Source organism: Vidua macroura, chromosome 3 (assembly GCF_024509145.1).
Source record: "Vidua macroura isolate BioBank_ID:100142 chromosome 3, ASM2450914v1, whole genome shotgun sequence".
Lineage (NCBI taxonomy): Eukaryota > Metazoa > Chordata > Aves > Passeriformes > Viduidae > Vidua > Vidua macroura.
Window position 1 is genome coordinate 54140021 of NC_071573.1, and position 27703 is coordinate 54167723.

The 27703-nt window shown below is 42.3% G+C and overlaps 1 protein-coding gene across 1 annotated transcript in view; it reads right to left on the reverse strand.

Annotated features, from left to right (window-relative positions):
• Positions 1-2069: 2069 nt before the first annotated feature.
• Positions 2070-27703, reverse strand: part of TULP4 (TUB like protein 4) — a 146139-nt gene continuing 120505 nt past the window's right edge. Inside the window, 10 exon segments of the mRNA XM_053973405.1 lie at positions 2070-2594; positions 4322-6685; positions 6687-6907; positions 10111-10254; positions 11592-11685; positions 12936-13080; positions 13953-14097; positions 14589-14823; positions 17284-17508; positions 26358-26524. Of these exon segments, the coding sequence (XP_053829380.1) occupies positions 2478-2594; positions 4322-6685; positions 6687-6907; positions 10111-10254; positions 11592-11685; positions 12936-13080; positions 13953-14097; positions 14589-14823; positions 17284-17508; positions 26358-26524 (3857 nt within the window). The 3' untranslated portion in view covers positions 2070-2477.

Sequence of the window (27703 nt, forward strand, 5' to 3'; positions counted from 1 at the left end):
ATGCCAAGGGTAATGCTGAGCCTGACCACTCCCACACACAAGCAGAAGCTGCTAAGCTTTGGGATAATACAGGCATGGTACCATCTACTGCCCCACTCCGCCCTTCCTACTTCTCCTTCCTCCCTCCAATGACACCATCTCACAGGTAGTTTTTCCTGGATCTACCCTGTGGGGCATTATCTGATCTAACTTATCACCTCCCTTGGCAATTCTCTGAAACATCTCTACTGGCATTGCTCCTGTGTGCTGTACAGCTCTAGAAACCTCAGCAGAGCACAAGTTAGAACCTCACTGCATATTGGTAATTTCTACTACAGCAGGGTCTTATGTGAAATGTTCCTCTAGAATAAATCAAATGCAACACACATTTGTAGCCCTACTACTAGGACTCAAGAAAAACAAAGACAGAAAATTACACATATTCATCTTAAGTTATACGGACTTTTTCAAGTAAAGAAGCCAAACCATGGACAAAAGACAAAGCAGTTGTTGACATCTCAACCAGCAAATCTTTCCCAGCAGGCCTTTAACTTCAAAAGTGGGTCTTTAACTTACAAAAATCTGCTGTGATGTTTTGTAATCTAATGTTCAAATAATTATATTAATAGTTTGGGAGTTTGTATATTATTGGTCAAACTACTGCCATATCAAAACATATTCTGTAGCAAACTGCTGACAAGGAGGAAAGAAAAAAAGCAAGTAAACATGTGCACAACACATGGACAACAAAGAAACTCTTCTGTGCAAGCAACCTTCTGAAATGCTCAACATGTCCACATGTGCACCAGAGAGAACTGCACAGTCATACTACTGGTATTAAGATTTCCTCTGTCACACTCCATGTAGACACTGGCTTCCTGCTCTTAGCTGGAGCAAGTAGCAAGGTGGGTGACAAAAGACATGATTCTGACCAGTTTTTCCTTTCTCTTTCAACTCATTTGTTCTCCAGCCAGCCATGATGCTGTTTCCTGAAATGAATTTGCTTCCCTGATGAGATTTTTTCTTGTAATGACTTGCTACACTTCTGTCTCCTTCCTAATTCAAGCACTCCTGTAGAACTTGACTGATACTGATTGCTAAGAGGACTGAATACACCGGGTCTTCTATTTGCTGGAAAAGCTTTGTTTACTTGGTGTAAACACACTGAAATGAGAAGCAAGCACAGGCATGGCCTCAGAGGTACATCCGATCACACTGTACCTCTCACAGCCACAGGCCAAATCATAGAATACTGCTGAACATTGTGAACAAAAAAAGCAACGCTCATGATTATTTCCTCTCCAGTTTTCTGTTACCTACTGAAAGATGTTTATCCTCCTTAACAGCAAATGAATCAAGCAGACATCAGCTTCGATACAGTGGATTTTTAAACCCTGGTTCTCGTCAGGACAGAGTTAATTTTTGCAGTAGCCAGGAGAGGGCATGGCTAGAACCCAGAGGTTATTCTATACCACCTCCCATTATTTTCTGGGGCCATGGGAAGGGGTCCCATAGTGTGGCAGCACAGTCAGGTACTGGCAGAGGCTCCCCTATGATGAGCACACACGTGTGAGTCCTTCGCCTCTCATGCACTCTGTTATTAACATTGCTGCTGTTACTGTTTGTTTTCTTATTTCACTGCTGTTTGCAGTAAATCGTTCTTCTCTCTACCTGTGATCTTTACCTTTTGTGCCTCCCATTCTCCTCTCCATCCTACCTCAGGGAAGGGAAAAGGGGAGGGGGCAGTGAGCAAGTGGTGCATGGTTTGGAGTGTTTTGATGGAAAGACTAAATTGGAGAATACCATTCCTAAACCATGACAAACACCCTCTGGCAACCATTTTTTCTCCTCTGAGTAATACATCGCTGTTTATAAATTAAACGTTTACCTACATAAGCCTCCTTGGAACCTGTGGAGCTCAGTTATTGGCAGATATCAGAGAAGAAACCCATGTCTTCAAGTATTATAGCTTCTTTTCTTTTTTTACTTTTTTGCTGCTATCACTGATGTTTTAGTAGTAGAAGTACAAACTGAAGCAGAAAAAACTCATGTTCCCTGTTTTAAAAAGAACAGCATGAGATAAGGCAATCTATCAAAAAGAGCAGTCTGTTTTAATTCCCCCATGAGCTTACATCAGCTACTGTAGCACACACAGCAGAACCACCACAACAAGCCAAAAGCCACACTTTTCCACGTAACACTGAATGGTTCTCAACCCTTCGCTCTTTCTGAGACCCAGCACAATGCTTGAAAAGAAAAAGAAACCAGAAAACAAACAAGCTAACAAACAAACAAACAAACAGAAAACAGCCCCCCACCCTCCACCCCATGACTGATTAGAGTTAATGCTCTTCTGGTGGGCACCAAGAGACTTTTCCAGTTTTACTGCCTTCTTAACTCCCAGGCATCTCTGCCCACCTAAAGCAGGCTGCCCTGACATTTTCCGGTTTGGACTTTATGAGAAGGTTAACATTTTCCTCTCTCCAGTCTCTGCTTTTTCATTTGAGGCGTTGAGTCACATTAGCCAGAGCAACAGCAAAGGCTTGCACTGCAGAAAATGGATACTGAAAGTCCAAAATGTAAGCATTGCCATCAATTCTTCCAAACTGCATCACCTGGGAACCAGGGGAAGAGGAAAAGGAAGGAAAAAGAGAACAAGGTCAAAAAAAAATGAACCACAGAAAAGGAAACAGAAGAGAGTAAGAGCGAAATTTTTGTAGGAACACCTCCACTTCTCAGTTAATATGTTTGGAGCTACAGACAGAATGGGGTATGATGCCAAAGAATAGTGAGAGCACTGTACTTTTTGTCTGTATAGAGTATTTGACTGCAATATTGCACTCCACAGAGTAAACTGATAAAATATGCTAGACTGCATACAGCATTGGTTTAAGTAGCTTGTCACCAATTACTTCAGCAGATGTGGGAACACCAGCATCATGCTTCCTGCAGGAAAGTATCAGTCTCTCCCTTGGAAATATCCTATCATCCACCCATCAGGAAAACAGATTTCGTTTTCAAAGAAAGGAGCTTTCGGGAAGGGGAATAACCAATTTCCTTACTCTAGCACTTCATAGCTGATAAGGTGCTCATTCTTTGCAGTTCTGTTTCCCTCTGCATAAATATCTTCACTAGCACATAATTACAGCAAGAATGAATTAGCAAAGGGGCAGTGAGAGCTGTTTGAAATGCAAAAAAAAGCAAAACTAGTCAGGTTGTTCATTGCTCTTCCACAGGGAATATCTGAAGTTTGGGCTATTATTACTGTTTTTTCATTCGCTTCATTGGAAATCCAGATTTTATTTGCTCTAGCAGCAAAGATCCTTGAGCTAGACTGGGGACTGACTGTGCAAGCCAAGGCAGGCTTTGCTACCCCTGGCATGAAAAAAAACCCTTGGCTGGCTGGTTTTGCACAGCTGCCCATAGGGACATATCCACAGCCATTTAACTGAAGAGGAAAGGGGTACAACGTTGCCTTTGAGCTGTTGTTTCATACAAGCAAAACCAAAAGACTTCCACTGGTCATGCATGTTGGATACTTAAGACATCTAACTCCCAACTTAAATCAGAGGAAGTTGAGAGCCTTGATATCTTTAGTAAACCAAAAGTGACTTACAACTGGACAAGGAAATAAATAGGAGTCTCCTGTATGTCAGTCCAACATCCTGCTAATTAGCACTACTTACAAGCCCGGGTTTGGTGCAGAAGTAGTAACATACTACTCTGGCCAAAATTAAATGTTTTGATTTTTTGAAGTAGCCATTGATTTTTCTATCCACAGGCGGTTCAAAAGTGGCCCAGGAGCACTTTGCTTTGGGGTGGGTCAGTGTCTCCCTCCTCTAGCATTAAGAGCCATTAACCCCAGGGGCCTGATAGCTGCTCACAAGTGGAAATTTTGGCATGAAGGGAAGCTAACTGCCTTAGCTACATGCTGCCTGGCTAACCTTTGTGAAGGCAAGAAGGGAGCAGTGTTCACTCAATTAGCTGCCGTCCACAACCATCATTGATGGCAAGTGCAGCTACCGCTGCACAGAGCTACTGTGTTTATTACAAAATCTTCAGCAGTGAGAGGCAGCCAGATTAAAGGAGGCCCTTGTTCCCATGTCTGACTGCAATAAGACCAAACATATTTTGTATATTTACTTTACAACTGAACTTCACCCTACGTGCTGAACTTAGACCTTCGACAGCTGTTTATTATCAACCATATGGCAAAGCTTTTTTTCACAGAACAGCTGACAGAAGCAAGAGGCACTCTGCAGCATGAGTGACAGCTTATTCCTGGCATAGCTTTCCCACATCCTGGCCCCCATTCCAGCAAGTGTGCGCCAATCCTTCCTACCTGTCGTCCTTCCAGCTCAATCTGGAAGTTTTTTGCCGACTCCTGGGTCACCCGCCCTCCGAAGTCCAGCTGGTAGACTTGCGTTGCTTCGTTCCACAGTGGCTGCTTGTTGGCCATCACATACACAAAGCCTTGGCTTCCCAGTCGCCCATCTTCCTTCTCACTGGCCTTCCGGCACTTGAATTCATCCAGCTCACTGGCTGTCCTCAAACTCCTTTTAGTTTTCCAACCCTTTTTACTGCCCTGGCTCTGGTTCATCAGTTCATCTCCGCTGATAAAAAGCTCCGGCTCACTCTCTGAACTGTCCTGAAACTCATTTGTCTTGTTTAGTTTCTTGGACTTAAGCTGATCTTTTTGGCTCTTGACCTTCTTCTTCTCCCTCCCCAGCCGAGGGCTGGCTATCAGTGAATTGAAGTCAGTCAGTGTCCTTGCCTCCTTTTTGACTTTGCCCTCAGTGATAGCCTGCACATTTCCTTCCTCAGCTCGACTGTCCAGGCGTTTCCGGCTCTTCTTGCCAAATTTGTCTGTCCTTTGAGGAACAGGGCTTTCTGTCAAGGAGAGCACCTCCTGAAAAGTGTCTGCTGTCTCCACCATTACTTCTGTGCCCACGTGGCCCTGCAGCTCTGCTGGCGGGGGAGACATCACTGGCTTCTCCACCACGAGGAGCGGCTTGGGGGGCAAGGTGCCCTGGGGGTTCTGTACGGGTGGGCAGGCGCTGTAGGAGCTCCACGGGTGCAAGGCGATGGGTGGCAGCTGTAAACTAGAGCAAGTGCTGCTTCCCGGGTACATGGGCGGCAAAGGGCAATAGGGGAGGTTGGATGAATAACCTGGCTGAAGCACAACTGTGGGCTCCTGCTGTGCAAACTGTGTTGGGGCCAGAGCTTCTTTGGGGGAGCAGGGGGCCTGCATTCCCTGAAGGGGTGGGGCACTGTAGCTTCCTGGGTAAGGTACTCCAACCCCATAACTCGTCTGAAAAGTGGCAGTGGGACTGGTTGGAGACTTGGGGGAAACAAATGGCACTCGAGACATATCCAAATGTTGAGCTTGACCAATGATGAGCGGAGGAGGTTTTAGAGGGTTGGGCACTGAGCTCTGAGATGTCCTTTCCTGAGGAACCCATATCTCTTCACTCACCATAGGATCCCACTGGTACGGCGGTGGCCGTTTTACACTAAGGGTAGCCTCTGTCAAGGACACAGGTACGTGCCGCACTGATTTCTCCACTGGGCAGTGCTGAGAAAGAGCCTCATCCTCTGTGAAAGCTGAGTTGATATAATCCGCTCGGTCACGGGAATTGTCAGGCGGGCTCAGCAAGCTGTAGGAGGACTGGGAGGCCAGAGGTGAAGTACTGACAGAGTGAGCAATGACAGAGCTGTGTTGGGAGCCACTCCCTGTGCTCAGATCTGGTCTCATGCCACCAATGCTGGAAGTGCTGCTACCAGCATTGGCACTAGTGATGTTGCCCGCGCCACCAGCGCTCGCACTGCTGCTGCTGCCAGCGGCGCCACTGCTGCATTGGCTGCAAGTGTACAAGGCTGTGGGCACTCTCTGCTGGTACTGTGCTGACACAATGTTGCTCTTGGCCTTAGGGGGAAGTTGCAAGGTGGCTCTCTGACCATCCATCAGCTGAGCCATTTTCAGGGCTGCCTCTCTGCTGTTCCTGCGCAGAGTAGCATGAATGATACTGCTGTCCAGCCTCTGTGTCATGCTTCTGCCCTGAGACAGCTGGCTGGCAATGTCAGGGTAGGGCGGCGGGTCCCCGGCTGGGATGGAGTAACGGGGGACCGTCAGCCGGTTCAAGGTGGCGCTGGCACAGGGCTGCTGCATCTTCTTCTCGGCAGCTGTGATGCGCAAGGTGGCGGAGCTGCCGGGGCCCGGCAGGGTGTAGGTGCTCTGGGCACAGAGCATCCTGGTGCGAGGCCGGCACACCTCCTCCACATTCCCGCTGCTGTCGAACGTCGTTATCCGCTCGTACCCCAGGGGCGTCTGGTAGTGCCCCGCCGGGTAGAGGGAGAACTCGCCCTTCTTGAGGCAGAGATCGAGGGGCGGCTGCGGGGGCCCGGGCGGGGGCGGCAGGGGGGTGGCGGGCACGGCGGGGATGGTGCCGGGGTAGGGAGGCGGCGGGTTCATCTTGTTCAGCTGCAGCTCCTGAGCGGCCCCGAAGATGACGGCGTCCCCTTCTACCAGCGGCGGCCCCGGCCGCGGGGCCTTGGCCTTGGGCGGGGGCTCATGCTCGCGGTCGCCGTGGTCCCGCAGGTCGGCCAGGGCGATGGCGGGGGGCGCGGGGGGCGGCGGGGCGAGCGGCGGCGGGGCCGGGCGGCCCAGCTCGCCCACGGCCAGCGCCCCCGCCCCGGGACCGGGGAAAGCGGCCCGGAGCCCCCGGGAAGGGCCCCGGCCCGTCGCCCCCCGCCTCGGCCGGCGGGTTTGCCAGCACATCCAGCTGCACGTTCTGGTTGGCGAGCAGCGACTGGACCAGGCCGATGCTCTGCGTGGGCGACATGGCCTGCGCCGAGCTGTGGATGGGCGCGATGGGGATGTTGACGGTGCAGGGCGGGCTGCTGGCGGGCGCGCCGGGGGCGCCGGGCACTGCAAGGGACAACACAGAGCGTCACCGCCGCCCCGGCCTCCGCTCCCCGCCCCGGCATCCCTCCCCTGCCATGGCCAGGCCTGGGCCGGGGGCCTGCCCCGGTCACAGAGGGGTCTTTCAAACTCTTTGCTACCTGTACGGGCTCTGCTGTGCCCTGAGGAGCTGCTACCTGTTCCCAAAACCGGTGGATCAGACCTCAGTGGGAACACGTAAGCCAGCCCATCTCCCGTGACTCCCATCGAACGAGAGCTACTTGTACCAGCTGGTGATCAGCTTTAAAGCCACTTCTTGGGAGTGACACTTCAGAGGTCAAGTTGTGAGCATGCTTTCAGCCTACACTACGATTGCCAGGGACTGTCATGATATCACTTAGCATTCACTCGTCATCAGGTTTTAACCACTTCTGCTCAAATCAATAAAAATTTTGCTAAATCAGGACTCACTAGTTTTCAGGGAGGGACTTTTGATAGTAAATACAACAAATCAACAAACAATTGAACAAAGCAAACAAGCAAATAAACAAAAGAAGTGGAGGCTAAGAAAGTTGAAGACTTGCACTGAAGACACTGTATAATATCTAGTATTCCTAGACTCACTGAGCTTAGGAGAACTGGAGAATACAGACAACAGTTGGGAAAAGCTGAGTATAGTGGGTGACAAACCAACCAGCAATGCAAAAGGAAGGAAGCTGAAACAGAGAGAGAGGAATATGATGGAATGAAATGCAGACAAAATTTATAAAAGTTCTCAGATTTTTAAGGAGAAAATGTGAGGAAATAGATGGGAAGCCAAAATGATTCAAGAAGTAGATACTGTAGTCAGGGCAACTGCAGCATTAATGTTTGGACAGGCTGCAATCAGAAATGTATAAAGAAGCATATGTATATTAGGAAAAATTTCCCACACATGGTGGCATTGAAAAAGGGAAAATGTGACAAGAAGAAATTCTCATAATTTTGAGCAGAACCGTGAAGAGTGCTCAATTGTTTGCAGTTCCTTTTGCAAAAAGTGGTTGATTCCAATAGGAACTACCACTGAAAAGCTGGAGCAGGAAAATGAAGACACTGGGTCCAAGTAGAGGTGCAGTAATCAAAAAAGAACAAAACAGAATAAAGGGGGAAAACAGTAAATACTATATTAGAACATCCAAGAATACTGCAAGTTCTTTATTTTATATTAAACTTCCTGTAAAAAAAACCACAGAAAATGGTGAGTTGTATCAGTAAGTTTGTGGAAGGAAAAGAGACCAAGGATCTAGTGTCATATCCAATTTTTATCCAGTTTTATATCAATATTTAAGTGTGCCAAATTCTGTGGACACCTCTGATTTGCAAGACCAGATCATGTAAGAGATCCATTAGTCAGGACTCCTCCAAATGCTGCCCCGTTCCTAATTAATTTCTAATTAAAATTCGAGTCATCTACCTATGCCCCATGATTACATTTTCGGTAACATCAGGCTTTTACCAGCATCAGTCATGAACATGGGAGGCGTACAGATAGCACTGCGGCTACACTGGCAAGTACTTCTGGTAGTTCAGTTCATTCCTTTAGAGAAAGACCAAAAGCCAAACTTAACTGACCCCAAAGCAGTTCTGTGGTTCTGTGCTTGGCTGGCAGGCCATGCTTTCACCCTGATGCCTGCAGGCTTAGCAATTTAGCTGCCAGAGCCTGAGGTTTAATTGTTAGCTTGGCTTGAGCAGCCCCAAATCTTGCTGTCATTTTGCTTTACCCAACAAAATATCATTTGTTGTGGTGATGCTTATTACTCCTGAGTGTTTAAATCCAATGTTTTCTTCATTTCTCCAATGGTTTTAATTGATTAGTTTGCATGCTTTGTAAGTTAAATCAATTCACTGTGCATTTGTCTTGCCAAATCTTTACTGACTACATTAAAAAACACCTTTCCCAAGTGTACCTCACTATGAACATGGCACTGCCCAAGAGCAGCTTTCTACTTTGTTTTTTTTTAATCTATCAGGTAATCATTATTTACCCTGCAATACTTTTTCCTTTAGTAGATGGTACTTTCTTCTTTTATATGTAGGCTTTAGAAAGAATATCCCCCAAAACATTTTTGAAGATTTAAGTAGCCACCATTTACTAAGTCAGAAATACATTTTCAGAAGAAACTAGAAAGGAAAAAATGGACAAGAGGAAGGCTGTTAGAAGGACAGGGTAGTATAATCCTTTTACTAGCCTTCTCAAAGAGCTGTTACAAGAGTCTCTAAAAATTTTCTGTGTACCTGCAATTATGAGCACCATTTCATCTCTTAGTGCAGATTCAACCCAATTTTCAGGAAGACATGTGAAAACTTTGTATTAATTTTTTTCTTTTCTATTTAGCTTTTATATTACTTTCTGACAGCTTGGACTGTCTTTCATAATAGCAAATGTTGTGTGCTTCCTATTAATAATATATATATATATGGTCACCAATGTCTCTATTATTTTCTTCAGACACTAAAGGTGAGTATCATGTAGACAGAAATTAAGCAAGCCAAGCCCCTCAGATTGTGAAAAAAAAAAGGGCTTAATTTGAAACATACCAGTATTTCTTTAGAAGTCCAGAGGACTACTCTGATGCTTGGGTCAGACAAAAGCTTTGCTGCTGGTCAGCAGTTGAAACCCTGGTCTGAAATAATGAGAACATTCCCATTTATTTCAGTAGATTTTAGCACTGATTTTAATTGCTTTGCAGTGCTCACACTCCTTCCTCTTTAAAGGGTACTGGCATGACAGCCATTTCCATAGTTCCAAAAACCTGTGACCTGGCAACAGGTGGCTGAGTTTTACGAGAACCTGCTCTCGAGCCCAAGCTCCTATCAGCCGTCTGTGCTTTGATGCCATCAGGTCTCAAGAAGAGCCTGTTCGGGTTTCCAACAGAGTAGAATTCTGTCCTATCAAGGTGCAGAATGCAAGGCTTCAGTCTGTGGAGAATTCCTAGTAAACTAAGATGAATTGGCAGATGACTAATTTCCCAGTGAACTTGAAACTAAGGAGCCCTTTATGGATTATATTTTCCACACATCATAGGAAACAATGCCCATTATTCATATTAGCTTTATTCTAACTCAGTTCTACAGGACCTCATCAGACTAAAGGACTTTGAGTGTGTGTTTACAAGAGGGGACCATGACACAACCAACCTGACCTCCATCTAGCTTAATCCATAACAAGCAACTCTCCAGCTCCTCCTTACCTGGTAAATCATCCTCGTCTTCGCTGAAAACGTTTGGATTAAAGACAGGCATGTTAATGTAGTCCATTGAAATCTTCCGCACTTCTGGGAGATATATTGTCATTTGTCTGGGCTGCAGATGCAGCAAACTGGTTTTATATATTACTAGAAAAAGAACATAACAGGAAACAAAAAAGTCTGTTACACAAATAGCATGTAAAGCTCAGGAAGAAGCAATTCAAAGCAGACAGAAGGGCTATGAATATTGTTATTTACTGTATATATCTGCATGGGCGAGCCATTATTTGTCAAATCACTATGTAACACTTAGCATAAATGGGATAAAAGAGATTGTTGCTTTCAGCTATTTCTCTTCAAATGGAAGCAGCATCTCTGTAATTAAATAATTAATTGCTTCATCTTGTATTCACATCTATTTTTATGGAAGGAAAATACTTTTTTCCATTATACTTTTGAAACTTTTCACCACAGGATGCTACCAATTTACAGGGGAAACCTGGAAAGCTCTCAGGAAGGAAATCTGCTGATGGTTACTACATACAAAGAAATCCCACTGGGCTCAGGAAATCTCTGGGACCCAAACCATTGGAGACCGGGAGAACATTTGAAAGAAGTACACTATACATTTACTCTACACTTATATCCTTCCCTATCTGCCACCAGCAGCGAGAGAATTAGAATGACCTGTGTTCATTCAACTGCTGATAGCAGTCCATATAGCCACAAAAGCTATCCACCTAATTCTGCATCCAGGGCACCTTTATGTACTCCTGACCCAACTATATAATGCAACTTGGGACAAAGTAAGTTTTCTAAAGACATCATTAAACTGCTAGACTTGTGTTCATATTTCAGTTCAGAGCTCAGTTCTGTGAGGTGGTACCCTGTTTTTTACCCAGCCTTCTTCCTTCCCAACAGGACTACTGGGCAGAACTGGCCTACCCAGAAAGAGGTTGATGATAGAAAACTGCTGCTGTTAATGATGGCTACCAGATTACTGATGCTCCAGCAGGAGAACCATGTGATGAGGCTCTGCACTGACTTGAAGAATCTTAAGCATGAGGCTATAATAGCCTTTTAGTATAATTTGTAGCTGAATAACTATAAAAATATGACTTTAAAAAATACTTCTGTGGTAATAACTTAAAGCCTATTATTTCTATAGTCCTCTTACAAAACCCTTTTTTTATTTGTGTGGGTTTTGTTCAAATAAATTGTAAAAATAGAGGTCTGGGCTCAAACGTTGATTTACTTTTTTATTACAAGTGAGACTTTTAGCATTTTATTGATCATCTCATTATTGTATTTATAGATTTTAATCTCCTTAGTTAGAATTTAATAAAATCTAATTCCCATTGTACACAGAAAAGAAGTTCTTTGTTAAAGAAGCCTTTTGATCACTCACAAAAAATCTCATGGCATAAGTTTCTTGTTTGTTAGAAAGAAATTGATGCGCAAAAAAATGAACAGTTCACTTTTACCTGCACCAAGGTTAGTTGGTAGGAAAGCAGCCAAACCCACAATTTTAAATTTGGTTCCCCAGATATTAGATGTGACCTGAGCAAGATAGTTGTGCTGCAAAACAAAAACATGATAAAAAACCTGATAAAATCTGTATCAAGCTCTAATAAAAAGCTGCAGAGCAATGAAGCTATTGAAAGTGATAATGCAATTTCAGTCTATCTTGTTTTTATTGTATTGAAACAGCCTAAAGTGCCTATGTAGCAACAGTTTTACCCAGACATTAGGACTCATTCTGATATCTTAACACCATCAGAAATGATGTATGCATCAGCCAAAGGCTGATTAGAACTATTGAAGATCCAAACAACACTTAGTGGAGAATGCCTGCTTAGTGAGAACAGTCTGTTTTCTGGCACTTGCTGCTCCTGCCCAGCAGGACCACGGCTTTTCTGTATTTCAGAGAGTGATACACCCTGCCCGTTGGTTCTATGCTCATGAATCACTTTATAGAAAATAAACAAGACAGAAATTAATTACTCAGAATAACAAACATATATTCCCCTGCAGCTCCTAAAGTGACTTCCCAAACCACTGTTGCTAAGGTACACATATTATGGGTCTGAAAGACAGAGAGACATTTCTCAAAGGCCAGGAGTTATGCTGCTTGTATCAGGAGCAGGATCTAAGCCTCAGGTCTTCTGCTCTATTCAAAGGGCTTTTGGTCCTACCTCTGTGTAACTGTTTAAAATTTTTCATAAAAAGGAAAAAGCAAAACAAGAGAGCAGAAAAAACCAAACCAAACAAAAGAAAATTAAAATAACACAGGCTGTTATTAATGAAATATACAACCCACACAGTTCTACAGCCTGCTAACTTTCATTTACCCAGAGGACATGAACACCACAAAGAGCACAAAGTGGTAATTCCTTTCCTTCCTTCCAATTAAGACTGTTTGATGTTAATTTTGAAACAGATCATGTGGTCCTCTGAAGCAAACATTTCCTCATCTCTGCAATCCCTAGCAAAGCAGAGAATTATGGTGGCATTAAGACGGGTCTGAGAAACTGATGAAGTGTTTTCATATACACTTTCAAAAAGCCAACAACATCACCTAGAATAAAACCTCTCTCATGGATTCACACTGACAAAAGTAACTGGTCCTGGTACTTACCAAACAACACCTCATACTCAATTGGCACTTTCAAACATTAGTGCTGAACTGGAAGATGCAATTCTCTAGATCTATCTACTTATTGTAATTTAATGCAAATTTTCATTGGTGATCATTGGATCTCTATCACAACATGCTGCCTCATGAAAAAATGCATTTGAATCAGGTATGGTAACAATGTGCACAATACCTGAGTAATATCTTCTAAAGGAAACTCTCTTCGTGTCAGGCTTGGAGAACCAATAGAGGGTTTCCTTATTGGTAACCTTGGTGATCTTGAGATCTCCTGTGCAGCTCGTGACATCTTTGGAGATTTGCGAGCTTCTATATTGATTCTGCTGGTAAAGCAATACTTGGAATCAACAATGGACAAGTTAAAATGCACAAAAATCATATCTTTGAATGGAAAGATGTAAGAAGAATACAACTGGTAGGATGTCTTCGAAGTGACTAATAAAGAGTGTAGAGCCTATAGGATGGAGAATTACGGGTCAAATTTGAAGACGCAGAGACCTGACACACTTGTAGTAACTGATACTAGATGCTTTCTAATTAATCTAACAAAGCTTACAGCAGTTCTGCCAGATACAATATATCTTCCACTAATCCCTAAAAGGTGTAGAGATAAATGATCTCACCTATGCAGACTTTGAGCAAAGTCTCAAGAAATGAGAACATGACAAATCAGCTGACAGATTTTCACATTAGTATACAGCAAACAAAGGCTCCACAAATGTTGTCAGTGTTCCTACCCGAAACCAAAAGTTATTTCTACCTCCCGCTATACAAGGGGGGTCAAGAATACCAGCTCAAGCACCTAAAGAGCTCACTGGTAGAAATGTAACAAAAAAAAAGTAAAAAGCAGTCTGTTTGAAGGACAAAATATATTCCATGGTGGCAAGAGAGAAAAAAAAGAAAAGGTGGGAGAGTTTATAAAATCTTTCTTTGAGACTGCCTGAGGAGAAGTTGTGCTCTATTGCTTCCCATTACATTTTGTCCCAGAAATCTTCCCCAAAGTCCAGCTCTATGCCAATCTCTGAGATCACCCCAGAACTGCACCTTGTAGAGGACCCCAGTCTTACAGAGAATTCCTATGTGCCCAAGGAATTTACTTTTTCATTTTACAATGTGTCAAGAGAGGGAAGGAGAGGCAGGGAGGAAGAGAGGCCTCTTGGGGAAAAAGAAGAACTATCCAAGACGTTATTACCTGGGGAGTTTAGGTGACTTGCTAGCTCGACTGATTTTTGGAGATTTCTTTGCTGCCCAGTCATCGCTGAGTTCGATATCGCTGGAGTCAGAGCAGTTGCAGCTGTCAATCACAGTGGAAATCAAGCTGTTTCCATAGATTTCATCTATCAAGACAGGCCCCAGAAAATTTAAGTGCTGCTTCAGAAAACTGGTATAAATGATAACTCTCAGTCATTAGAAGCATAAACCTGATCCACAGGCAGCAGTTGAAATAAAACTTTGCAGAGTAAAATTAAATGTTCTCCACTCTGCCTTCAAACTCCAAATTTCCAATGGTTTGAACTCAAGTGAACATCATTCAGAGGGATGAATAGCATTCAACTGACTTTGAAATTGAGACTAAAGAATATTTTCTGCTAATTAGCAATCTATATTCCATTACTCAGAATACAAGAAGTTCTCTTCTGTAAAACAGAAAGCAGCAGGGTATAATTTCAGAAGCTTCTAGGTCATGCTAAACATTTTTTTCACACTAGAAAAAAATATCAGAATGCCACCATCCATGTTGCATATATGTATTTTTTACAACTCCTGAGGATTTAACATCCAAAGTATTGCTGAATCATTTTGACACAGAGCAACAATTGAATCCTACCTGCTTTTCCATCTGTTTTAGGATCCATGATGACAAACTCCGGCCGCAGCTTGCTGATACGACGTCCTTTCAGGATGGGCACCAGTCCCCCAAGGTATTCCAAGTATAGTGTATAACATGGACCACCAACCTCTGGGTCATCTTCCGTCCGCTTCATGGTGCAGTGAAGCCGTTCATTACCAGCTGTTGGGTAGCTGACAAAATCTCTCATATTGTTTGGGTCTGGGATTGGAGGCTTAATTAAACAGAGGAAGGAAAGAGAAAGTTTTCCAATATTGGTTAGGGTTTTTTCCTGCGGTGACTTAATCCCAACACAAATAACTGAACTTGAACCCAACTCTAATTTGGCAGGTGAAGATTAGTATAGGTTACTTCATGAGTTATGCAGGACCCACATACAAGACAGAATGCTTGTGTGTTATTTAGTTAGGTCAAAAGCAGTTGTACACAGAAAATGAAAACTAAAACTAGTTACAAAAAAAAGGAAGGTTGAACCTGTGGTCAAAGCACTGAATGAGACAACAAACCTGTCTTCAAGTTCCAGCTCTTATCAGAAACTTCTTTTTGAACTTGAGTAATGTGGTCAAGTCAAGTATCAGAGTATCTTGTCTCCTGCAGGCCCTTGAAGTGAACCTGGACACTCAGATCCCATTCCTGGTTAGTACTGGTACATGCTATGCCACTATGCTACAATGCTGTCAACTCTGGAAGAAGCTTCTACTTTTTATATCACATCCAAGCACATGTCCTATCCTAGCTGAGGGCCTATTTATGTGCCATGTAGCTTGGGTTACTTAGCCCTGCTTGCCAGCACATTGTATTAATCCATGAAAAACTCAGTCCTAAAGCAGTAGGACTGTTTTTGTCTAGGACCTATGTGACACAAATACTATTAATGTGTATAAGTCAACAGAGTTTCTTTCAAAATGAAAGTATAAGGAAAAAAAAAGGTAGGGAAAAAGATAGGCTTCCATACCTGGCAAATGGGTATAGGCTGAGAAGTGACCTATAATGTGGTCCACAAGCTGGAGGGGGAAGAGGAATGTACACAAGGGAGAGGGTGCCTTGCCTAGCACTGAAGGCATGGCTGACAGCATAGGTTCAGTGGGTGACTGGAATGAGCCAGGGACAAGTATAAGTGCTGATGAGGCTCCAGAAACAGCCATGAAAAAGGACAGGCATGTGGCTTCTGGAAATGCTGCTCCCACCTCTCAGCTACACAGCACCACAACCGCTCTGCATCCTTGCATCTCCTCTAGGAGGTGACACAAGGACTGTTGGCAACAATGTGTCCCTGTACTGCCCTCTGATCCCCACCAGGGCTCCCAGCCAACTGCTGCCTTCATCCAGCCCATCCTGTCCCCTCCCCTGTCCTCCTTGACAGCCAGGAAATTGTCACTGATGCTTTAGAGAAGGGTGACTCTAGAACAACATGGAAAGCATCCTGGGGAGAATCTCGGATGGAAAAAACTAGAAAGAACTGGAGACTTCCAGCCTGATAAATGCTCTGCATCTTTGGAGATCCAGGAGTTATGGTTACAGCAAGGCATTTATTGTTATTTGACAAATGAAATTATTTACAGTTGCACAAACTGCTCTGATTAGCAGTACCCAAACAGAACCATGCTGAATTATTATTTTGTAGGCATAATTTGTTCTCATTTAAGCTGGGTCAGCCCCACCGATTTCAAATTAGTTGTTCTAGCTCTGCATTGTTTTAACAAGGACCTCTGGCTCAAGAGACTGCTGTAACACATACACAAAAAATAACAAGAATGTGTGTTTGAATGTCAAGCATTTACCAGCTAACACTCTTGCTTATAGGCAGTAATAAACAGCTTGGAAATCCCAAGATGTTATTGAGGGCAAAAGCATGAAACAAACAGGTTGTGCAGATGATTCTGCTGGTGGTACAGTAGAAGCTGTGATACCTGGTTCATTATTCCATAGCACTGTTGGAGCAGTAAGATTAGCAGAACTCAGTGTTAGTAGAAATGTTTGGGCAGCCCCAGGTGTTACACCTAAGCTTCCTGGCAATATAAGCACTCATGTGAAATGTGGAGGGGCAACAGTTTTACCCCATGAATCCCTCCTGTAACTGTGACAGAGCATTATCACCAGCGTGAGCTTCTTCAGAAGTCTTTGTGAGTCACCAGCATATTCTGCCCTTGTTATGTACTTGGAAAGGCCATCTCCATGGAATAATGCAGATCAGCATGTGTGAGCCTTCTTTTCAGATTTTTGATAGGCACAAAATGCATCAGTGAGGTCTTGAAGAGGATGTAAAAGCTTTTAAAATTATAAAATCTTATCATTTAGCCATTGCCACTTAGGAGCACCATAGAGGGGGGAGATCTAGTGTAGCAGCGTGTGGCTACAGTCACGATCATGATCCAGGGAGGCCACTACAAGCAGCAGGGAAAAGAGACGAGACAAGTCCCTCTTGTTCAGCAGGGAAGTCCATTTTATTCCCCCTCCCCGTGCTGGGGGGCAGAGGCCTGGGAGCCTGAGCAAAGAGAAAAGCCTGGCCAGAGCCCAGAGCACCCCGATAAAACCCCACAGCCCTGGGTCTGCTCTCTCTCTGCTCTCAGAGCTGGCAAGTTTTAAGATCAGATTACAGCCTCCTCAGAAGGGTAAGGCTCCACAATCTAGTAACACTTTCCTCTTCACAATGCACACATGTCTTTCTTTTTACCTTGATTGTTGGTATGAAGGCAGTGGTGAGGTACGAGCAGAGCCGAGGGGGTAGGGTCAGCTTGCTGATGTCCTTGTCATCCCGCAGGCAGCTGGCGATGGTCTGCTGGCACAGCAGCTGCAGGCTGGAGACCCTGTGCTCCACTCTGACAACGTACAGCGCGGGCCCAGAAGCCATCAGCAGGCGGGAATCCCTGTGACCCCAACAGATCGAGATGATGGGACGCTGCATGAAGAGCAAAAGGATACAACTTCAAAAGATTTTGTGAAAAAGATCTTTTTCCAAGATGGCTGCACAACAAGTGATCGCATGAATTCAGACCATTACGCTAATTCTTCCAGAAACTTAAAGTGTCCACCACTGCCCCCAGAAGAGGAATGTGAACAACTCAAATCATCAAAAACAGCAGTTGATGCTTATTCAGTGTTTTTTACTCAGGATGCTTAAACCCTTTACACAAAGAATCAGCTACCAAATTCAGTACCTAGATAGGATAAGTAACTTTAAAGACACACGGTGTTAAGAAGTAGGATCTTTTGATACCCCATCCAAATGATCTGTTCAGTCATCTAATCAGTCTTCCTCCACTGGTAACAGCTCATATTTTACAACTGAAAAGTTAAATTATATGCCCAGAGATACTTAAAAAACAAGTAGAGAAAACCCAATCAGCTTTCTTGTCTTCTGCCAAGTCTTCTGCTGCAAGTCTTCCTTTGAACTATTCCCAGAGGAACTGAACTGTGAAAGAGCACCAGGAACGCAACAGAGAATGGCCTTTTGTCTTCTACTTGTCTACACTCAGAAATGTCCAAATCACAACAGTAAAACCAGAAAGAGTCAGGGCCAACTGGTGCTAAATGTCAGAATGTGGAACAGAATAATGATAATCAAACACTGCTGCTTAGAACATTTTTTTCCTGATTGCAAGGAGCTCCCTAAACTTTCCTTCTAAATCTCATCTTTTCTTGTAAAGTACCAGTCTGTTGTGACCTCCTTTAGCCCTATCATCATTACTTTTGCCCTTAAGTGTTACTTGCACCCACCTGTCATCTCTTGCTTTCGGTGTTACAAAGCACCTGTATTTGCTTATATACACACTTATATACCCTGTGGTATTTCAACCCCATCTGCTACCTCTGTGCAAATAACACAGCATAAAGATGAAGCTCTAACTCCATGAAGAATGCTATGAAGCAGGTTGTCATCAGTGAAGTACAAAAGATTTACTCCTTTCTGTGAAGGTCTTCCTTGTTTTCACCATCTGTGACACTCAGAAGTTTAAGCAAACATGTTTTTCATCTAAATAATGAACTGTGTTTATTGAAAGGTCAGGGTATCTTTGGAATATCTTTTCACAAGACACATCAAACAAGAAGACAGGGTCAAGACACCACCAATAAGAGCTTTTATTCACTCCTCTATTAACAGTATGGTACCCAGATAGCAGGGCTAGATCAGCCAAGAGGTTAATCACCTGGACTGGGGAAAAAGCTTCCCTTCCATTTACAAATTCAAGATGCTTAAAGGCAAGAAACTGGGAAGAGATGGTTTTATGTGACTGATATGAAGCAAAATGCAGCTGGCACAGCACTATACCAACGTTTATCATCAAGATAAAGCATTGGATGAAAAACTTTCTCACATAAGAAATCTTCCCTACTATGTCACCTTATCCTAGATTTAAATTTCAAGGAAAATACTGGTTTTAAAGTAATTTCTTTGTAATTACATCTAGGCAATACCACACACACACCTCCACAAAGGCACAAATCTTCAGGCTCACTGATACGCAAATAGAAGGAAGCAACATGCGAACCATGTGATTTTCACACTAATTGCTGAGTCCATTTTGTAGTGGAGAACTTCAAAAGAATTGAGAAATCCTTTGTGTACCATCAATAATTCTACATGGCTTGCCATAACTATAATCAGTGGGATACAGCCTTACATTTGAGGAGAGGTTACATGAAGTATCCCCTACTGTTTGGTATTTTATGATTTTTGAGTGTGGCTCAGCATTCACACTGTCTGGCAGCAATGAGACAGTTCAAGCTGCTTACCAAATAAATGCAATTGAAAAGGCACTGGCACAAGGTAGGTACCTGCCACATCTACTCTATGACAGCCTGAGAACAGCACAGTAGAAGTGACCCTGATTCTCCCCAAGGGCTGAATCCTAGCATGGGCAGCACTGTCTACCTGATCATTACTGTGGGATCCAAACTGCATCCTGCTGTTCACCTTGCATCAGCTACAGCTTACCTATAAACACAGTGAGGGAACAGACAAGAATGTGATTTGGTACACAAATGTTTATTTATTGGACAGACTTTAACGGCAGAAGTCGAATAGCCCAGCTATCATAATCCAATGCAGCATGCCCAGACCTGATGTCTCATACTGCAGCTATTATAACCCAGTATATCACACTCAGGTAGGACATTCTTCATCCAAATAGAGTCAAATAAAACCACCTCTTTCCTCGGGTTACTGCTGCATACAGAGAACATCAGAGGTGCAGATAGTAGCAGTGCAGGAACCTTTGCAATCTAAAACATGGTCTCAAAGAAAGGTTTTTCAGAAGCTTTGAAACACAGGGTAGGACCTCTGGCAATACAGCACTGTGGAGCTCTGAGGAGTAGAAAGTTAGAAGTTGAAAATTTCACCACTGTTTCCCAACATGCAACTGTAATTCAGTCACCTTCTAAACTTCTCCGTGTATGATGCTCCTATATTTTGTTTATGAATGTATATGCAAACAATATGTGAGTGGGTGGCTGCTTAAACAAACACACACACAATACCTACAAGTGCTGTACTGTTTGTAAATAATGACATTTCTACTCTTTCATTTGTACAATTAGTCTCCCCACATACCTTATTATGTTTTAATATTTTCAACCTCCATAAAGAACACTTGCACCACACCACCAGACACACCTTGCCTTCCTTTCTCTGAAGTAGTTAGACCCTTGGTGCTCCTCCAGCCCAGTGTTCAGCAACATTTAATTTACAGTGAAGGGCTAAGACTTCGGATGAGCTTCAGGGAAAATTAGCCTGTCATTACAGGCTTGGAGAAATAAAAGATCACCCAAGTGCCAGATCTGACCTGACCTTTAAAGTACTGCTCCAATAATATTTTTCAATAACTATGCTTCCTAGTCTTTCCCTTGGAAAGAGATGGACAAGAGATATGAATCAATTACTGCAGCAAGTCAGTTATGAGCTGGCCACAGCTTTCTTTTCAAACTCTACTGAGAAAAAACAATTGGCCTCCAACATCCAACAAAAAAGTATTGCTCCTCATAAAGCATCCACTTATTTGCACTGTTTTAGGAAAACAAGGAAGGACAAAAGTTGTTGTATCCAAATTGTTGTTGTATCCACCTGTTAAAAAATGAACAAGCAGACTCTAGGACAGAAGAATTTTATTTTTCATGTTTACACAGTTGGGGTATTTTTTCTTCTAGGAACAAAGAAATGCAGCTACAAATATAACATGAGAATTTCTAATCTCACTTTGCATATAAAAATATCATCAGGTTTTGAAAAATCTCAGCATAAACTGTAAATACCTGAATGAATTCCAGGGTTTAAATACCAACATGTAGCTCTATGACAATTATATATTAGAAACCACTGGCTAAAGCACAAGAAAAAAATAAAGATTATTCATCAGGAGAAATACTGACTGAAGACACATCTCAACAAGTGACCAACAAGGAACTCTTTTGCCATTTCTTTCCAAGTGGGCTTGAAAGTGAGCTACAGCTACTCAAATCTGTACCTCCAGCTGGGATGTTGATTCCCCTTAGAAAGGCCTGCAGGAATGGGTATTCCTACTCAAAGCTCTGTGGTTGCTTCTTATGAGTCACTCTACTGTCTCTATTACAGGAGGGAATGTAATTTATACACATTCCATCACTTGTATGCAGTTCAGTCAATGAAAACACTGTTCCAGCTGATTCTTGCTGCCTGCCTTGAGCTCAGAAATCCTGAGCCATGGGGTCTGCCTGCTGCTTGAACTAATCCCTTGTTTGTTGGCATTGGGACTCCCACTGGTAATGAAATAAAAATAGTATTCCAGGGCAGAAAGCCCAGGAACTAGCAGGACTTTTCTCAGGAGGAAGAACACAACTGCAAAATAGTATGCAGTGAACAGCTTGTGTAAGTAGGTTGCTTGCTTGCTCTCACTCCAGACTGCTGATGTGGAGATGCACACTCTTCCCTCTCAGAGACAAGCTGAAAGGTGCAATGGCTGCAGTGCCCACCTGGTTTTTGTGAGTTGCGTGTGCACACCTCTGTACTGCCACAGCGTTCCTGGATGGTGTGGGGAAGCAACCTAATACTCCTTCATTCTTCTGCTCCTCATATTTACAGTGGGAAAAATATTAACTGCTAAGAACTGATGGTGACAAATGATGAGAAATCTGCCACTGCTGTGGCCTGATATGATTTTTGATGTCATAAACTCTTATTTGATTTGCAGCTGTTTCTTATACCCTTTCTATTTCTACAGTATTTTTTTAAGAAGTCAGTACAACAAGAGTCCATTTTAACAGAAAGAGTTGCTTAGAAAATTTCCAGTGCTGATCAAAATCTATTCCTGCAGGAGAGAAGATCCTGTGGCCTATATAAAGAACACCAAGGTCCTTATTGATATACTAAAGCATGTTTCATCAGTTAGTTCTAAAGTGTTGCTTTTTTTCCTGTAAGAAAACAAACTCCTCTTGAAGCTTTGTTGTCATCCTATAACAACTAAATAAAATTGATTTTAGGCAATATAAATGAAAGACAACATTAATTCAGATGCAACAAACCTGAACACTCTGTGTGAAATAAATGAAGAAAAGTAAGTAAGGTCTGCTTGGCTGAGTAACATGAAAAGCAGCCTCTTTCAGAACCTTTTGATCTGAATTAAACCTAAAATTTCACCTTCCTTCTCTAATCTTTACAGAACTAACTGGTTTCTGCAGGATCATATAACCTTAAATCTATTCACTCAGATGCTGGGACATTTCCAACAGAGAAGCAGTCTGTGAAATGCTGACAGCAGCTGGTCTATAGCAAGCTGGTTGTCTTCTCAAAGACTTCTGGAAACTTCTTCCATAAAGATTTAGTCTTTGGTACACCACTTTGAATTAGGTTTAAAAATAGTACACTGATAAACATGATTTTTTTGCTTTTAATTTTGTTCTATACTACATGTGAAGCTTAGCTCACTCTCATCCTCCTTTGCTGCACTCGAGATGTAATCTGTACTCACACCAGCTACACAGTGATATAAAACCTTAAAGTAATGTAAATTTACTGTAGAATTAAAGGTGTACGGAGGAGATCTGCATTGTAGCTTCTAAATCTGTGGTCTTGTTTCCTTGGTCCTCTCTGAAGCATATTAAAAAATCATAAAAACTGAAGAAGGGACCAAATATAAGACACAAGACTGAACCATTAGGAAAAAAAAAAATCTCAAGTTTGTTAAAGTTGGCAGTTAGATAATGTTGAAGAGATCCTGTAGGAGACTCCTGTTCAAAGCTCAGGATATAGAAAGATATGAAGCATCTTTTTCCAATCAGAAGTGACAGCAGGTACAGTTAGTTGATATAATAAAGACCTGTCTGCACATTAGATGATATCTTCTAAAGTGACAGAACTGGGTTACAGCATTTGGTAAACAATTTTAGCAGGACTATAAAACAGTCTTAAATGAGTTGATTATTCTCATCCCTGCTTGATGCCAGGGAAAGGTTGTGAGGACTTACCAAACAATGTAAGAAATTAACATTCTTCCAATAAAAACATTATGACCAGCAGGGCAGGCTGCTGTTGCAATTTCATTTTTAAATGTTGAAAAAGCAGGACCATGAAAAACCTGGGCATATTTTTGGTACCTCACATTGGTGTTCATGGTGTATACAGGGACGGGCATAGTAAGAGATAAAATTTTACAGAAACCGATAGTACGCTTTTGAATAGTCATCAGCTGAGCACCAGCCCGTAAAATATACTCTCTGCATAGAATTCAGTTCAATATTTGACCAGCCCTTACTGATGCTTTTTCAGCTCTTTCCGCTCTATTCTGCAAATACATCCTTGCAGGATGCCAGGCTGAAGCCCCAGAGCCAGGAACAGGAGCGACTGCTACACTATGCCAACTCTACCACTCTCTTTATGAATGTTGTTTTTCAAGCAAAGCTACTGCTTTTATTTCAATACTTCTAAACAAGTGTGATATCCCTATCTAGAGCTTTACAGGCAGCAAACTAGGTTTATGAACTATAAATTTCTACACTGAAGGTAAAAGCTTAAGAGAGTTAATCAAATGAGACAGAGGATGCCAAACCACACTAAAGCTGGAGCAGAAGGCAGCATATAGAACATCTTGAAGGGATCCATGACAACAGTCATCATTGAGATGAGTTACCTGCAGCTCCCAAATCTATTCTACCACTGGGGTTTGCAGTGACTTTATGGTCAGTAACATTCTAGCCAAGTTGCATATAAATCCTGTCAGTCTTAGACTGAGTTTTGTTATAAACAATAAAACTTGTTTCCTGACTATGCTACCAAAGACAAGACAGACAAGCAGCAGAAACAAAACCAGTTCAGTATATTTTACTGATAAAATTTTCAGACATTTGCTGTGTCAAAGAACTGGGACAGAGGACCTCATGGAAAATCAGTTTTGTAACTGTAATCCATTATTTTTTATATTGATGGTTGTTTTATTTTTTATTTGTAAACAATGTGCTTGTCCAGTCACACATTTGCTTCTTCATAAGAAAGCCTTAGCAGAAGAGTTCAAGATGAGGAAATTCTTTTATTTTCTTAATTTTTTTTTTAGTTCAGTAACCAGTGATGAATCTTTTAAAATCCCATTACAAGGCTGACTGCCATAGTACAGAAAACTAATTAATTTATTCTGACGAATTTGTCATGAGACAAATTACTAGGACCACTGACTCACCCTCATCTTTGCACGTACATCTTTGGAGCAGAGGCACAGCATAACAGAAGTCACCAGCATTTTTTTTATTTTTTTTTGCCACAGTGGCTTTTATCTGGTTTTGTCAGTAAACCAAATACTTAACAATGTTCTAGCATACCTGTCATTTAGCTGGTAATACTGCTAGACCAGCATTCAAATACATAGGAGAATAAAGTCCATGTGAGCAGACACAGGTGTTCTTCTGAAAGACCACTCACTTCCTCCTGCAGCTGAGTAAATATGAATTTAGATGCACTAAATAAAGAGACTAAACACTGACAAATAAGAGAAGAAGGATGGCTCTAATTTTAGGTAGGTTTATGTGCACAGTTTTTTAATAAACATAAATATATCAGTTTGAATGTTATTTTTATCCTAATTTCCAAAGGAAATTAGACTCTTTGATTCTGTTATTAATTGGTGGTTGCCTTTCCCTGTCCTCATCTTTCACTTACAATCTGGCTTACAACTTCTGAAATTTTTGGCTTTTAGTCTGCAGTTGACAATGGGGGAAGAAATCCCCATTACATTAAAATATTGCTATTCCAAACAAAAATAGCAGCTGGAAAGAGCAGAAAGGCTTATGTTACTACTTCCACTATTAGAAATACTGCAGTACAAACTTGGCAATCGCCTGTTCTGTCTGACCTCTCAGCTGCCCTGTAAGCACTCACATAATGGCAGAATAATTAGCCCCCACATCAGGCACAATATGTGCTTTCTCCCAGCTGGTTAAGTAGAGGAGAAAGGAGAAAAGCTGAAAACATGAAAAGAAGTTGAAGCTATACATGGAGAACTAAAGGAGATGAAAGTGTTTAAATGAAGGAGAACTTGAGATTAGCGGGAACAAAGCAGTGAGGGAAAAGCCTGCACACACAGAAGTCACAACCTGACCTGATGGGTTCTGATGCTTAAACCACAGAGTGATTTCACAGCCTGGCACCAGAGAGTTCAACAGCTGATGTGCACATACTGAGTTATGGTACTAAAGTAACAGGACAAGATTTGCTTTCACCTGGGCTGGGAAAAGCAACACTGATATAAATATGTTTTCTTCAGAAGTGATCCAGAGAGGAAAGGGCTGTGCTACTTTGCTGCAAGGGCTACGTTTAAGACAATACAGCTGTGTTTATGGGTAAGTCCTTTAGGTACCTAAATCAGCATTAGATATCACTGTACATATTTAGGTTGGCTTTAGAGACCATTGTTTTACACTTTACACAACTAAAGAATTCTATCTAAATTAGAGTGCTAAGGTTAATAAGCACAGGTTAATGCTAAATATAAGCAAACACAAAGGCTTAGCAGGTGGTTTACTATGTCACCCTTTTGCATCCGTTCCAGATCAGGGTACTGGAAAAAAAATGATAATACATGGTATCATCATTAAATATAATTAATATATCTACAGCATTTTCCTTCACTTTTAGATTTCAAAGCTATTATAAAGTTTCATTACTAGCAGCAGAAGTCAGAATGGAGTCATCCCTATTCTGCAGAAAATGACCCAGAATTACATTCAGCTGGGCTCTGAAGTACCAGCAAAGACCTATGAAGCATGTTGTGCTCCTGAGCAGCTCACAGACCACGTGCTAGCATTTACTTGACAAGTTACATGACTGAGGTTACTGCATCACACCAAATTATTAGAAAATTACAATAACAGAATAATCTTGTAGTTATGATACTGGACTTGGAATATTTTTGTCCAGCTCTTGGCTCTACTACAACATTAAGGAAGTAATTCAGTTTTTTTCTCCTCAGTCACTTATCTATAAAACAATGGAATTTTCTTTTTCTTTTTCTATCTGTCTGTTCATGGCCCAGTGAATTTGGGAAACAGACTTTCTCCTTTTGTATTTCCACAATACCTAGCACAATGGACCTTAGAATCAGGTGCAGTCTTGCATGTCTACCTTAATGCAAACAACCATTATTTATAGCACATTTTTATCTCTATTGTGTTTTAGGATGGTCTGGGGACATTTTGCAATGTTTTCCACATTGCAGGTCTACAGCAATGAGCTAATGTGGGAAAAACACGTCAGCAAAACATGGAGAACAGACTTTTAAAAATGCCTCCTACCTGCACAGGTGTCTCCAGAGTGTAGATATGCTCCCCACGCACGTTGTAGAACTTGACAAGTGCGCTTTTCAGCAGGGAACCATTGCTGAGGTCAACCAGCTGGTTCTGCTTCTCCATGCCTGCTACTGCAAGCAGGTCTCCTTGTGTGCACCACTGTACCACCACATCTGAAATCACAAAGATGGTTTGCAGTAACCACTGACTAGAAACAACAGGAACAGCATTTCCATATGCTGCAAAGTGACTTGAACAGATAAAACATGCTCTCAAAAGTTACTTAAGTACTTAGAAACCTATATCCTTTCATTGAAATAGTAGAAAATATGCCACAGATGCACTTTTGAGAATGACTCTTTATTTTGTACATTGAAAAAAAAATGTGTAAAAAACATTCTTTTCACTCTATGGTGTGTCTAGAATGTAATCAGTAGTTGCTCCTAAACACCTAAGGACAAGAATTTGCTAGAGATGTTGAAACTGATATGGAAGATCCTACATACAGCTTTGCAGGAAATAAGTGGAATCAAGTTAATATGCAGATAAATAATCTTACTAAGAAAGCAGCAAAGAGTGTTTGTCTGGAAAGGCCTAAATTGCAAAAAAGCAGAATATCTGGCAATGCCTCATGTTCTCACGGCTGTCAATGTAACTTTTAGCATAACTCAACCTAGAGTTACAACAGTATAACATGAAACTACAAGTACTTGGACTTTTGTCCATAAATACATATGGCCTCCATATGATAGGTTTTCTTTTGCCACCATCACACAAAGATGATGAGGGCTCTACAGAATCTCTCTTACAAGGAGTGACTGAGGGAGCTGGACTTGTTTGGTCTAGAGCAGCCTGAGAGTAGATCTCATTATTATCTCAAAGGTTTGTGCAGAGAAGATGGTGCCAGACTCTTTTCAGTGGTGCCCAGTGACAGGATGAGGAACAATGGCCAAAACTAAATCACAAGAAGTTCGACCTCAACATGAGGAAGAACTTCTTTACACTGAGGGCAGCAGAACACTGGAAGAGGCTGCCCAGGGAGGATGAGGAGTCTCCCTCTCTGGAAACATTAAAAACCCACCAAGACAAGTCCCTGTGTAACCTGTTCTAGAGGATCCTGCCTTGGGAGGGGGGTTGGACTGGCTGATCCCCAGAGGTCCCTTCCAACCCTAATGATTCTGTGATTCTGACTTGTGAAAATCTACTCAGCTGTTTAGCAGGGCTTTGCTGGAATCACACAGGGACTGCTCAGACTCTCATATACATGGATATGAATATACATATCAGTTACTTCTCTTAAAGGCACCTCATGATGAGGGACACCCACAGCTTAATTTGGGGATGCTTATTTC